General features: G+C 36.8%; 1 protein-coding gene and 1 long non-coding RNA gene across 3 annotated transcripts; one reads left to right on the top strand and one right to left on the bottom strand.

The window, feature by feature from the left end:
* The first annotated feature begins 2,005 nt into the window (after positions 1-2,005).
* On the top strand, positions 2,006-12,083 carry tnnt2b (troponin T type 2b (cardiac)). Of its 2 annotated transcripts, XM_066663325.1 has the most exons (10): positions 2,006-2,115; positions 3,130-3,151; positions 3,503-3,563; positions 5,255-5,371; positions 5,599-5,676; positions 5,752-5,859; positions 7,088-7,200; positions 7,333-7,423; positions 7,761-7,801; positions 11,904-12,083. In XM_066663325.1, exons 1-10 carry the CDS (start codon positions 2,028-2,030, stop codon positions 11,941-11,943), a joined length of 759 nt encoding a protein of 252 aa, XP_066519422.1. In that variant the 5' UTR covers positions 2,006-2,027; the 3' UTR covers positions 11,944-12,083. The 2 variants fall into 2 exon arrangements, with proteins under 2 accessions (XP_066519422.1, XP_066519421.1); XM_066663324.1 differs by lacking the exon at positions 2,006-2,115 and having other exon boundaries at positions 3,027-3,151; positions 5,219-5,371.
* On the bottom strand, positions 6,987-13,082 carry LOC136691055 (uncharacterized). Its single transcript, XR_010801826.1, has 4 exons — positions 12,992-13,082; positions 12,437-12,493; positions 11,535-11,646; positions 6,987-7,769 (listed from the first exon to the last, which is right to left on the bottom strand). It is a non-coding gene; the product is annotated as an uncharacterized lncRNA (long non-coding RNA).
* Between the last annotated feature and the right edge of the window lie 692 nt (positions 13,083-13,774).

The following is a 13,774-nucleotide window of genomic DNA, read 5'->3' as shown; positions in this document are numbered from 1 at the left end:
CCTCAGACTTTATAGTGTAATATAAACAGCAAAAAAAATTGTATTATATTATTCATGCCTGGAAATAACCCTTTATTTGCTAGTACAGACCACGCCCATTAAGACTGAAACAGGGTGAACTCAGATGTTTTTGGGGAGGAGTTCAGTGTGGCTGCATTGAGTTCACAGGGTATATATAGGGCTGAGGGGAGAAGTTTAGGCGTGGTCCTGCTTTCAAAATTATCTTAGAGATTACAGGTTTTTTTGTTTTTTTTTAATGATGTGTAATAAAAAAAATACATTAAATTTAATATTCTAAAGATCAACATATAAGTATTACAAAGCTTTTGCAAAACAAACCCCTGGAGAGCTAGCAGTCTCCATTTACAGGGGATCTGTCCAGGGAAAGTGTGTAACCAGCAGCTTGAGAAAAAAAGAAAGTGGTGGCTGGCTTCACGTCTCAAATGAAACCTGTACTGCTCCACGCCCTTGCATCTTGATAGCAGTGTGACTGAGTGCGTCCTACCTAACAGTTGGAACTGACAGTTGGGAATTGACCAACAAACTTATATTTACGTAAGCAAATCCATATATTTTCAAATCCAAAATTTTCAATTAGGTTTTATTACATGGAATATGAAATGTGCTTTCGGGCTGAATGTCATTAATGTATAATGTTCATACTTTAAACTACTTTCTCCTTTGAGCAAGAATTTGACACTTTCACTCAAGCATACTTTCACTGTACTGTTTTACACACTTGCTCACAGCTTGTCATTCAGGCAATGAGGAAACCATTCTTGAATAATTGTTGGAGTGAAACCTCTTTGGAACTCTTTGGAAATGTACTAGTTTACGAAGTTGAAGATCAACCTGAAGATTTAATTACATGTAGAGTGCCAGACGACCTTTCTCATTACATAAAACCACAATCATGCCCTTTGTTGAAGACAATGTTTATCAGACACCTCCATTCATATAGAATGTACTATTCAACATTTAGGTTCCAGCCTGTCAGATGAGTGAAAAATCAAAAAGTGCTCAAATGATGGAGGTATAAAATACGTGACAGCTTTCTGAAACATCTCAGCCCCAAGACAGAAAAATAAAGTAAAAATTAATTCACTGAAATATTGACTAAAATAATGACCTGGGGTCAAAATACTGATTAATTTATTAAAATATATATTTTACAAAGTCTATGAATTCTAGAGTTTGAAAGTAATATTACTGTAAAAAATTAAAGTAACCTTTTGAGAATATATAGCAACATTTTGACATAAAGCGAAGCAGGTAGAGTCGCAGTCACACAGCTCCAGGTACCTGGAAGTTGTGGGTTTGAGTCCCGCTCCGGTTTGGTGTGTTCTGCCTGTGTCTGCATGGGTTTCCTCTGGGTGACTGTCTGTGAGGAGTGTGGTGTGTTCTCCCTGTGTCTGCGTGGGTTTCCTATGGGTGACTGTCTGTGAGGAGTGTGGTGTGTTCTCCCTGTGTCTGCGTGGGTTTCCTCCGGGTGACTGTCTGTGAGGAGTGTGGTGTGTTCTCCCCGTGTCCGCGTGGGTTTCCTTCGAATGCTCCGGTTTCCTCCCACAGTCCAAAAACACACGTTGGTAGGTGGATTGGTGACTCAAAAGCGTCCGTAGGTGTGAGTGTGTGAGTGAATGTGTGAGTGTGTGTTGCCCTGTAAAGAACTGGCGCCCCCTCCAGGGTGTATACCCGCCTTGCGCCCAATGACTCCAGGTAAGTTCTGGACCCACCTCGACCCTGAACTGAATAAGCGCTTACAGACAATGAATGCATGAATTAATTAATTTCGACATAATCATCATTTTTGACACAGAAATGTATTATCTGAGTCTTGATAAACTATTTCCAGACAGAGAGCAGGGGAAATAAACACATACTGTATGCATGTTTTCTTATCGACCTCTGCCAGCTGGTTTTCGTGTTATTTTACATGGTTATTACTTAAAGTTTTTAATCAACACCCTTGAATATAAGGTAAAACACATGCATTCCTGAAATACTATATAAACTATAACTATGGCAACATGCCTTTAGTACACACAATTTATTATTTGCAATGGAATTCATCTTGTTTATGTTTTTGTGTCTTTTTAACAGCCCCTCAGGACACAGGTAAGAAAATTAGTAAACTAAACAATGACAGTAACATCATCATGACATGTTTGTCTATGGCTTTATCCTGTACTGCTCAACAGACACATACCCTTCATATTTGAAAAGTTATTCTTTAGCATTCTGAAAGTTATGTCACACAGAGGAAAATCTTTTAGCCTCACTCTGACCTGCTTAACCTTTCCTCCCCTCACTCAGGTCTGACAATAACATTTTTAAAAGGCATTGTGTTTTGTGGGTATCCATTAGCAAGCACACCTAACCTGTCTATGCTGATGATGAGCACTGTGCCTTGAGGCTCCTCACAACATTGTTCTAGAAATGCATCAGTTTTGTGTCTAGTCTTGTATTAACACAGCTGTGATAATGTTACCTAACCTAATGTGCCCTTTGACCTCCCTCCTTCCACTTCTGCAGCTATAGAGCATGGGGAGGAAGACAGGAAAGGCAAACGACGTACATACATTTCCTTTTTAATTACATTACCTTCCATTTACCCCTCCTATCTTCTATAAGAGTGCACTTTGTAGCTCTGCAATTACAGAGTCCCACAGAAAAAAACCTAGATGTATTCTATAACTCAGTAGTTTCTATCACACAATGAGATCTGCAGCCCAGACATTACACCTGAGAAAAAGAGCCTTTTGTTTCAGCTGAGATCTCGAGTCTCATATTGTGCCAACTTTCCCAAAATCCATCTTCACTTCATCTCATCCGTCTCATGTCTCCTTTTTGTCTCATGCTGTTTCACCTGAGGAATCTCCTGAGCCACTAAGACCAACTTTTTTTTTTGAGTAGTACTGCTCTGGGTCTCTACATACATTTTTAGCCACTCATCAAGTGTCAGGACCCCCATCAAGACCTCCTCTGAGCATCTGAAACACACAGGGGGCTATGATTTAACCTCCCAAAACATGCAGTGAATCAAAATGCAATCAGCACAAAGTAACGGAGGCAAACCACCCTTCATTAATCAATTTATTATTCTATTTCTCTTTTTCCTGGGTCACACAGAGGAGGCAAAACCAAAACCAAAGTGAGTAAAACTGTGATTGTGAGAAACTTAAACATGCACATTGCTGTCCATTGAAAAGCACACATCTCCAAATTAGCTTTATTATAGGAGAAGGAAAACCCCTTCTTTGGAAGTTAATGTAAAAAGAATTAATTCCAAATATTTCTGGAGCAATTATATTAGTCCGTTCATGATGAAATGTTTACACAGTGTGAAGGACGACTGTGTTCAAATGATGTAGTAAACTAAGAATCAACAAAAATAGAGATACATGTTTCTTTGGACAGCAATGATATATATCATAATAATAATAATATATATTAATTTAGAAAGAGAAAATTGATGTATCAATGTTATTCATTTAATTTTCAGAAGCTTTCTACCTCCACTGGTACCTCCCAAAATTCCTGACGGGGAGAAAGTCGACTTTGATGTGAGTACAACCTGTAAATTGTTGAAATGGATGAAGATAGTTTAAAACATAAGGGAGTTATCCTCGTTCTGGACTCTCTATATTAAACTGATTGGAGTTCTACATTATTGTGTAATAGTGAACTTTAAATAATTATGAATTAATCAAAAAGAAGCAACCATATCTTTTAATACAAAATGTTTTTATCTTCTGCATAATTTACCTTGTTTTCAGTTTTTTAAGAAACCTGCTGGGATATATTTTAATCTTTCCATCTTAGAATTTGGCTACATTTTCTGATTTGCACAATCCACTTAGTTCAAGTCCAAGCCCCTTCCTTTCTGCACTAGGTTAATGTTTTGTAAAATGTAGTCTAATGTAATTTTAATATAATATTGATTTTTTTTTTTCATAAGAAACAATGGCAAAGGAGTAGCTGAATTCCTCTCTATTTATACATATGTTAGTGTACTTTACAGTGAAAAATATAACAAAATAATAAACAAACCAAAGAGTTAACAGATATAAAGAACCCTAAAAAGTTAATTAAAAATGACTATAAACCTTGTGTTGGATGGATACATGCTTTAGCACAAATTAACATGAAATTTCTTGATCAAACATAAAAACAAAAATAAAAGAAATCTTAGGGGTGGCAAAGTGCAACAGGTAGTAGTGTTGTTACACAGCTCCAGATTTCAGGAGTTGTGGTTTCAAACCCTGCCTCGGGTCACTGTCTCTGAAATATGTGGTGTACTCTTTGGGGGGGGGGTCCTCTGGATGCTCCGGTGTCATCCCACAATCCAAAAAAACATTTTTAGCTTCACTGGCTATTCAAAATTGCCCACAGGTATGTAGGTATGTGTGTGTGTGTGTGTGTGAGTGTGTGGTGCCCCGTAATGGACTGGTGCCCTGTCCGTGTTCCTGCTGTGCAACCAATGATTCTGGATTGCATGTTGAAGACATTCTAGAAAAAGTATGAATGAGTTAATTAAAACTTATTTCAAGATAGGCTGCAGATGGCTTGATAAGATTGACAGACAGGAGATGGATGGTGTTGGCAGATTGTTGTGAAAAAGTGAAATGTAATGTTGCTGTGACTGACATGTCAGGAGGTGAGGAGCCAGAATGTGGCTCAGTGGTGTCTGAGCTGGGGCTGAGCTGTGCACTGATGTAGGAGTCGACCTTTGACTGCACTACAGGCCTTTACTGGCCTTTCTCATGCAATAACACCTCATACCAGGCGACATTCATTTAAAGTTTTTGCTGGATACTGCCAATTTAATCCATGTTGGAATCGGAATTACCCAGCACTTGAATGCACTCCTGTACGAGTGCCAAACCACAAGTCAATGCAGTCCTTACGGCAATCAAGACTACTACATAACATCTCATGTCATTTTATTATTTGGGGTTTAATCGCAATTACAGTTTAGATCCCATCAGTGTATAACACCCTTACTCCATATGTTGTAAGGCCAATATTCTTTCACAGATACCTGTTGTTAGTATCGACTTCTTGAAATGTTTGACTTTTGTTTATTTTATTCATTTTTACTTTCCCCTTCTGCAACGTGCCATATCTAATCAGAAGTCTCTTCTAAAACATTAATAACTTTTACTTAATGGCTGTTTCAACTGGATATAAAAAATGAAAGGTATTCTCTTTTGCACAGTACAGTGACTTTGGAAAATCTGTATCTGTTGTGAAGGATATCCACCGTAAACGTGTGGAGAAGGACTTCACTGAGCTCCAGTCTCTAATCGAGGCACATTTTGAGAACCGCAAAAAAGAAGAGGAAGAACTCATTGCCCTTACCAGCCGAATTGTGAGTCACATTTAGTGCATTTTGTTTTTTAATGTACTTTGAGAAGACTTAATAGATTTACAACCTGAACGACAGCTTGATAGAACTGATGACACAGAATGAGCATTTTCACACCTTCAGTATCCACTTCCATGACCAAAAGCTATGGCATGGAAAATTCTTTCATTAATGCTGTTTATACTGCTGAGTGTGGCCTGAAAACAAAGTCTTTCATTTTGCAAAAAAAGGAAAAAAGACGCTCAGAAAGAGCAGAGCAGATGAGGATCAGAACAGAAAAAGAACGAGAACGGCAAAACAAGCTGGCGGTGAGTCACTGAGTCAAGACAGTTCTTCAATGGTAAAGTGGGATTCTAATAAACTGATTTGTTTTCATTGTTCAGGAAGAAAAGGCAAGAAAGGAGGAAGAAGAGGCGAAGAAGAAAGCTGATGATGATGCCAAGAAAAAGAAAGTGCTAAACACTTTACAGTTCACCGGATACATGCAAAGGGTAATGTTAAAGAATCGTTAGGTTCACAAAGATACACTCCATAAAAAAAAAAGATGGCTCTAAATGAACCTTGGCTTAGAAATAGAAAACTGGCTTTAAAAAAATAAATAAATAGATAACAATTCTTACTTTGAAATTTGTTTCTTTTTATACCGCCTCTAAAAGCATGGAGAGAATACTCCATACTTGATTAAGTAAAAGTTATACTGAAATAAATGATTTGGCAAAAGCGGTACTGTAGCAACCTGAATATGTTTGTAGTCCGTATTTTTAACGAATTCATTTATTTTATTAATACTTAGGCTATTATGCTAACATTTTTGTTAAAAAAAAAAAAAAATTTAAATGAAAACACCAGAATTTATCATTTAAAACATTTCCAAATTCCACATTACTAAGGTGGCACAGACTGGATGAAGTAGTTTAGGAACCAGTATTTTATACTTTTATTACATTGTTTTATATACATTGTTTTGTAGAATAATGTGGTCTAATGGCTCACATTTCATCTGTACGTTTTCCAGTTCAGATCAATTTAAAATGTCCTACATGAAAGATAATTGTTAAAATTTGTTTCATATTATTGATTACTTTATTACAATCAATGAAATTACAAAACAACTTAAAATATCTTTGAAATGAATACATTTACAATCGCATGTGTTAACATTTGCTAATGCTCTACATTTCTAAGAGATTAAAGTATATTTAGAATTGGGCACAAGCTGATTATATAACCCACACTCTGTCTGCCTTAATCCCTTTTCCGTAAAGTCTGTAGGTGGATTAGCCAGTGATTTATTGATGGAAGTGTGAACCTTGATGCAAGATCCATCAATATAGTTAGTGTCACTTTCAATTTACACAGAAAAGAAATTCAAATGTGTAGAATGTATTATTAAAACAATAATAAAATAAAAAAAATAAATAAACAAAAACAAACAAAAGGTAAATATTTTGTTAAATATGTTTTGTTAAAAACCCTTTTAACTCTTTGGGTTAAATTATTTACATTTTAATTTTACCAAGTATATTTAAATGTAGATTGTTTTTTTTTCACTCAAGGCAATTTTTGACAAAGTAGCATTTGACATCAAACATCAATGTTTGAAACCACAGCTGTTCCTTTCATGGACTTTGTGACAGAGAGCACATTTTAGCACCTTCATTAGTAAGTAGATGAGTGATTAGGCTTCATGTGACATAACGTATACTGTGTTGTCTTTAGACGGACAAGCGAGGAGGACCTAAGAAGCAAACAGAAAGAGAGAAGAAGAGAAAAATCCTGAGTGAGCGCCGCAAAGAGCTTAATATTGGCCACCTGAATGATGAGAAGCTCAGGTAAATACCAGAGAAGCCAAATATAGTAAAGTGAAGTTAAACATGCCATATTTAAAAGGGTACTGTAAAACCACAGTCTGCAGGCCTAAAGGCACAGTGACTTGTTAATCATGTTTATATCAATCCAAACAGAGAGAAAGCCAGTGAACTTTGGAAGTGGTTGTACCAACTGGAGGCTGAGAAATATGAACTGCAGTACAAATACACACATCAGAAATATGAGGTATGCCTTCCAAGAGGATGTGTCTTGTATGTCCCTCTCATGGCTAACATCAAAAAGGTCACGCTCCAAGGCAGGTTCCAGTATGAGGTGCTCTTAGTAACTTCTTTTGTCGAGAGAAAGTGTTTCGCACGACTGCATGTTGACAGAACTATTAAATTATAGCTCACTCCACCTGAGGCAGCCACACCCAGGCCAGACTTGGCATAACCATCTGGTTATACTGTATACCCCATCCTTGGATCCGTTCCCAGTCCTCTGATTGGCATGAGAAGGAAGCAGACAGTGTTGTTGGTGATTCAGAGAAAGCCTCACGTCTCTGGCTTGTTGTCTGTTACAGGTAACTGTCCTGAGGAACAGAGTCAGCGACCATCAGAAGAAGTGAGTAGCTTTGATTCATTCTGCTGTCAACTTGAACTATATACCCCAAGAGTCCAAACAATGAAATTCCCATATTTCACAATGTATTCAACCTTATCAGAATACCTTGGTAAAACATCAACTCTTTGCCAGACTCTGACACTTACTCAAACTGTAGTCATTTAGCCAAGACTTTGAAACCTTTGTTTCATAAACTGAAGCAACTAGGCTAATGCTGCTAAAACCACGATGGATTAATACTAAACTATAAATAAGTCCCCAAAACTTACCCTTTACCCACTGAAACCACATCCAGATTTTTTATTAAGGTGGTGCAGACTAGATAATGTATATTAAACCACTGAAAAATCTAATTCTGAAATGACAAAAAAAAAAGACACTTGTCTAAAATAGCTACTAAAAGTGTTCAGCTGCTATGACACATTTTATGCAACATGACAGTTTTACTGGGCAATAAACAATACTAACAACTCTTTACATCCTAAATGAAGACCTGAATGTATTTTGAGAAGGTGAAGAAGTTTTAACCTAACGATATGTGCCAAAATAATGGCTTTGACCATTTTTGGAAATAGTAAAAAATGTAATATTGCCATTCCCTTCTAACTCTGCTAAGATATACCTTATTAGTTATTGTGCTACAAGGTACCTAAAAAATGGAAGAGACCATCTTGACTTCTCAAAGAGACTAATAGACTTGCTCAAGTGCTTTCTAACATTCAAGTCTGCTGCTACTATGGTTTTTAGCTTAAAATATTTTGGCACATTAAAACAAGTAGGTGAAGCAGTATTCCCAATTTAGGGTATACATTTCCATTACTTTAGCTAAATTAGCTCCTCTTGGCTTGACTGCAAATGAAAATAAGCAAAGCTCAAATAATAAACGTGTCTTAACTGGTTCTACTGTACAAGCTGTTTTTGCACAACTGAATGTCTGTGACCAAACTGGGTGCACTTTAAAGAAACTGAATCCACTAATTATACAGTTAATGCCCTGCAAAGACTGGTAAGATCCTGGCAGTGTGGAGGATCTTCTCGCATCTCTTTGTGTTTACTTCATGCCGGAACGCCCAGTTTGAAGCAGCAGCTGATCCTGTCCTGGATGTTTTGTGTCATGGCCTTTAAATCAGACCTACCGGGACTAGTTACACAAAGGCAGCACCTTTGAAAAGGATAGTACATGGCACCCAGGAAGCACAGATGCCCAATCCAGAAGGATACAATAGAGCAACTAGAACAGCTGCTAAACTACTCTAAGCCATGTGCTAAGTCATGGAGTATAATTATACAACCCAGCACGGTATAAAATAAACCACCACACTGGCATCTAAAGCATCAACAACTGGCATTCAAGCTCTAAATCTGTTGGAGGCCTTAACACAAAAACACAGCACTGCATGAGTCAACCCACAGGTGTGTGTTTAAAAAAATAAATAAAGCCATGGTGTGGAACCTTTGTCATCTTTGATACGCTGGATGGAAACATTCAAGTTGCTCACTGATGGCACAGGAGACTTAATGATTCCACATTACAAATAGCACTGGACTGAAAGGAGACGAGATAATTTACTCTTCTCTTTCCTGTGGGAGGTTGTGTTAAAATCATGGAGAAGGCCTATTTTTATTTTGTTTTCATGCCACAACTGAGGCATTTGACTCATATGGGATCTGTGCTGTCTTGCAAACAAAACATGTGTAATCACCACCATCTGCAAACTCAGGTCTCAAATGACGTCTACAGAACAAACCAGCTGTAAAATAATGACAGATCTCCACTGTTCTTCACCAGTATTTCGTCATTTACGAACAATCTTCTATATTTGTGTGTGTGTTGGTGGTGGTGTGGGACACAGGGCGGGGTCGATGCCATCTTCCTCATTGAGGCAGTTCTAGCAGCTTATTCTAAGCCAACCTTGGATTATTCAAACTTTCTCATTCCTTCCCTCTATTTTTTATTAGACTCTATTTTTTCCTCTTTATCCATTTTCTCACTTCTCCCTCTCTCTCTTGTCTCTGCTTGAGAGTTTCAAACTTCCAGGTGAGGGAGTGAAAATAATGAGGCTACAGCAGCTGTTGTTGACATGTCAGAGGTTAACACTGCGATGTAGTTGATTCAGTGTGGTGATCTCAGACTGACTGGCGGGGGTCCTGGGGGCTCTTAATCAGTGTGGTTGAGAGGGACTTGGACGGTTGTGAACTGAATGCCAATCCTGCTACTGTACTGAGCTGCAGATGGTAAACAGAATTAATGACTAATCCTCCCAATGATGTATAATCAGAGATAAATTATTATGAAGGAATCAAATACAGCAAGATCTAAAATACATCTGATCACGTCTTTTCATTTGGCTGATAAAAATGAAATTCTATTCTTCATGCCTATAAATAAAATATAATACGCTGTGCATATCCCTTATAATTACTTAATAATGTTTCCACAAGAAAACATGACAAATATAGAATGCCCTGGGGCAGCCACACATGAACCTAAGGCAACCATATTTAAAATATAGGCAATGGGAATATAAAGCCTAAGAACTCTGTGGTGAGGGGCATTTGAACTGTGGTCTCTGGAGCGATAGAGCACCCTCTGATATCTTTGGAATATGCTGTAGCAGTTCTAATATCAGGAATTTACTTCATTTAAGAAACGCTCACAAAATGCCCCAACATCTACTCTAAGCAATCCAAGAAAAATAGGAACTCTTACTTCAGTAAAGTGGAAAATATTCCCTAATCATTTCATAAATGTCAACTTGAAGAAATGATCAGGAAGGTTTCTTTCACGCATTTTCCAGTGCTCCTTCCTTCCCAAAAGGCTTCATTGCTCTGCTGCTCTTGCTCTTTCCTGAAAACACTTTTTTAAATCAGGGAACCTGTCAAGATTTCGATCCTTCTTATGTTCATATGCATTTGCTTGAGCACGCTCATTTTTACTTTAAAACCGTTTTTTTTTTTTTAATATCACTGGAAGAACAAAATTCTGTTTAATTAAAAAAGGGTTTCCAATAGTATTAGCAAATAAGCCTTTTTTAAATCTATACGATAAGAGGTTTTTATCTGACTCCCAGATAACCTGGTTGAAAATGTAATGAAAATAAAACCCTTACATTAAAAACAAAAAACTAAAGTAAAATAACATTAACTTTAAAGTTACACTGGTTGGTTTTGTGCTGTATTTTGCTTTCGTAATGTTACTGTTAAACACAGTTCAGAAACGCTGGATGCTGGAAATGTATAGATCAAATGTCTTAAAACATTTTTTATGGACATGCTACACCCTGTAACTCAATACAGTGGGTCACTTGCTCTTTCGCAATAGAGATCTCTGCTTCATGACAAGGGTTCTCAGTTAAAACCCTGAACCTCACCTACATTGTGTTTCATGCGTGATTCAACTTGCCTCTGAACATCTCTATTACTTATACTATTTATTAATTGGAGGATGTGAAAAAACATCTCATCTTTGATCTGGGCATCACCTATCATGGGAAATACGTACAGTAACCTACCCAGTACTGTGCAAAATACTGAGATGTCAAGCCTGGAGTTTATAAAACATATATATTGCACTAGCCTTTTGTATTAATTCTGAAATTACTGAAGTATACAAATGTCTTATCTTATTATTATTGTTATATTGTATATATAACCATATTACTCTCATTGTCTTCAACCCTCGTTGGTTTAAAATATACAAATATTTTAAAAATATTAGCATGCAATACAAAACCTTAAAGAGGCTGGTAACTTCCTCTCATTCTGATTTGCTTTGAATATGTCCACCTGTCTTCCCTAGGTTGCTCTTCTTGAAATCCAACTCTCCTCGTTGCTCCTATTAAATTCTGAATGTTTGGAGAAAGGGATTAGTAATGCTGCCTTAAACAAAATGTACAAATTAATATTTAAATAAATGCATACCGTACCACATACATATTTTGAACCTACTGTAATTTGTTTATATATTTATTGCATCCATTAATTCATAAATGTAAATGATATAACAACTCTCCAAATTTAGTATATCCGTTATTTCCATAGTATATCCAATAGTATATCCATAAATTATTAACTGATTTATGTGTTATTTATCTTCTTTTAGCTCCAAAGGAACCAGGAGCAAGAGAGGACTGAGAAAATAATTTTTAAAAATTATCATTGGATGAGGCAAGAGACACTCAAGCTCCAGACTGACTCACAGAATACTGGCTCTTTTGTTACATTATTATACATTAAACTAATGCAATGAGAACATTTGAATCATTATTTAAAATAACTCTGAAAAGAATGTGTAATAAACTGTGAGATATAATCATTTTCAAACAGTGTCTGTCATTAATAATGTTCATCTAAACAACATTATGGATTTTACAGGTATCACGGTGGATTTGCACAAAGTAAATCCCCTCAGACTTCCAGATTTAACTTTTGTGGTGTTTGAACAATCAATAAAATGAGGATGTTTTCAAAAGTCATTCAGATTTTTTGGTGGTTGACTGAAAAACTCCAGCAGAACTGATGTGTCTGATCCACTCATACCAGCACAAAACTTAAGAAAATATCACCATAACACTAGTTTCAATGCAATGCAGAGAAATAATACTTGCTGTGAGATGTTTAATATGGGGTCTTTACCACTCAAGAACGGGGGTAACAAATTTTGCAGGGCAACAGATGGGCCACACTCTGGGGCTGATAAAAAAGAGAATGAATGCAGAACAAAAGAGGTGGCTTTAATGATATATATCTGATCAGTGTGTTGAATACAGATTACGGGGAAATCACAAATTTGCAACATTCTTAAAAAGGCTGGCCACAGTTACTCAAAATTAGTTAAGCTCCCTAGCATTTGTAGCAATTCACACAATGTAAAAAATAAATTACCACAGAGGAATAACTGACAGCATTCAAATTATTTTTAATTTTTGGCTTTATAAAAACTTTCCCTGTTAATATATTATTAATACCAGATAAATGAATGAGTTCAGGTTATTCTGAAGTATTTTAGCCAGTGGACATTAAAATGGCAGATGCGTAGTTTTAGCAGCTTTTACACTATTAATATCCAACACTAAAGTTTAGGCAAGACTTTACCACACAGGAATCACTACACATATATGTAAGAAAACGGTGCATTCTAACGTTAAAGTCAAGAGTAAAGACCACTATTTTGTCTTAAATTCTCCTTACCCCGTCCAGCATTCACAACACAGCAGGAAAGATAGGGTAGGGTAGGGTGTCACACTAATTAGTGCCCCGCTCAGTGGCGTTACTGTTGCGCAGGTACAAGTGGAGCAGACACAGCAATCCTGCTGGAATTTTTAAACGGTTCACATGGTTAGACCTGGTTACCTCAAAGGTAAGCCTTATAGATGTAAAGTTAGAGACCGTTGCTGCAGTTTGTTTCACTCTTTTGTCCTTCCTTCGTGCTTACAAGACAGTGTTGGACTTTTCTTAGTCCAGTAGACATACGTGTTTAAAACTTACATTAGCACAGCACTATGTCTGTGTCAGAGCAGCATGTACAACAGTAATTGTACTTAAAAGTACACCCCAATACATAATAAATTAGTCAGAGCAATGCTATGTGCTCATACATGAGGTATTTATGAAGATTTTGAACATTGACGGCATTCAATGCTAATCACAATAGGACTTTTCTGCAGAAACATGACAGTTTATATTTTTTCATAATGAATGTAAATGCATGTTGTTTTTGGAATGCTGTGGAAGAATAACATATAAAATATCTACATTAATAACCACATGCAGTCCCACACTCAAGACTCCATAAATCATGATGGAAATTGACAATGTTCTCTGAGCTGTTTTAGTTTGATGAGAGATTTTCAGGTTCTCTGGATGATGGGTGTCAGGGGAAAAGGAAGAGAAATGGGTGGTGTGAACTCACCCATGGGGAATAAATGACAGGGGGTTATTAAAACATGCTGAGTGAAGAAAAGCAGTAGCAGC

The sequence above is a fragment of the Hoplias malabaricus genome, chromosome 3, assembly GCF_029633855.1.
Source record: "Hoplias malabaricus isolate fHopMal1 chromosome 3, fHopMal1.hap1, whole genome shotgun sequence".
Taxonomy (NCBI): Eukaryota; Metazoa; Chordata; class Actinopteri; order Characiformes; family Erythrinidae; genus Hoplias; species Hoplias malabaricus.
The sequence above is the reverse complement of the archived record's forward strand: the minus strand, read 5'-3'. Positions and strand labels throughout refer to the sequence as shown.

Excerpts from the sequence above, each read along its gene's own strand:
- tnnt2b (XM_066663324.1), top strand. The coding sequence starts at position 3,045 with ATGCAATCAGCACAAAGTAACGGAGGCAAACCACCCTTCATTAATCAA. Across the intron at positions 5,372-5,598 it reads TTGCCCTTACCAGCCGAATT|GAAAAAAGACGCTCAGAAAG; the intron begins GTGAGTCACATT and ends TTGCAAAAAAAG. Across the intron at positions 7,201-7,332 it reads CTGAATGATGAGAAGCTCAG|AGAGAAAGCCAGTGAACTTT; the intron begins GTAAATACCAGA and ends CAATCCAAACAG.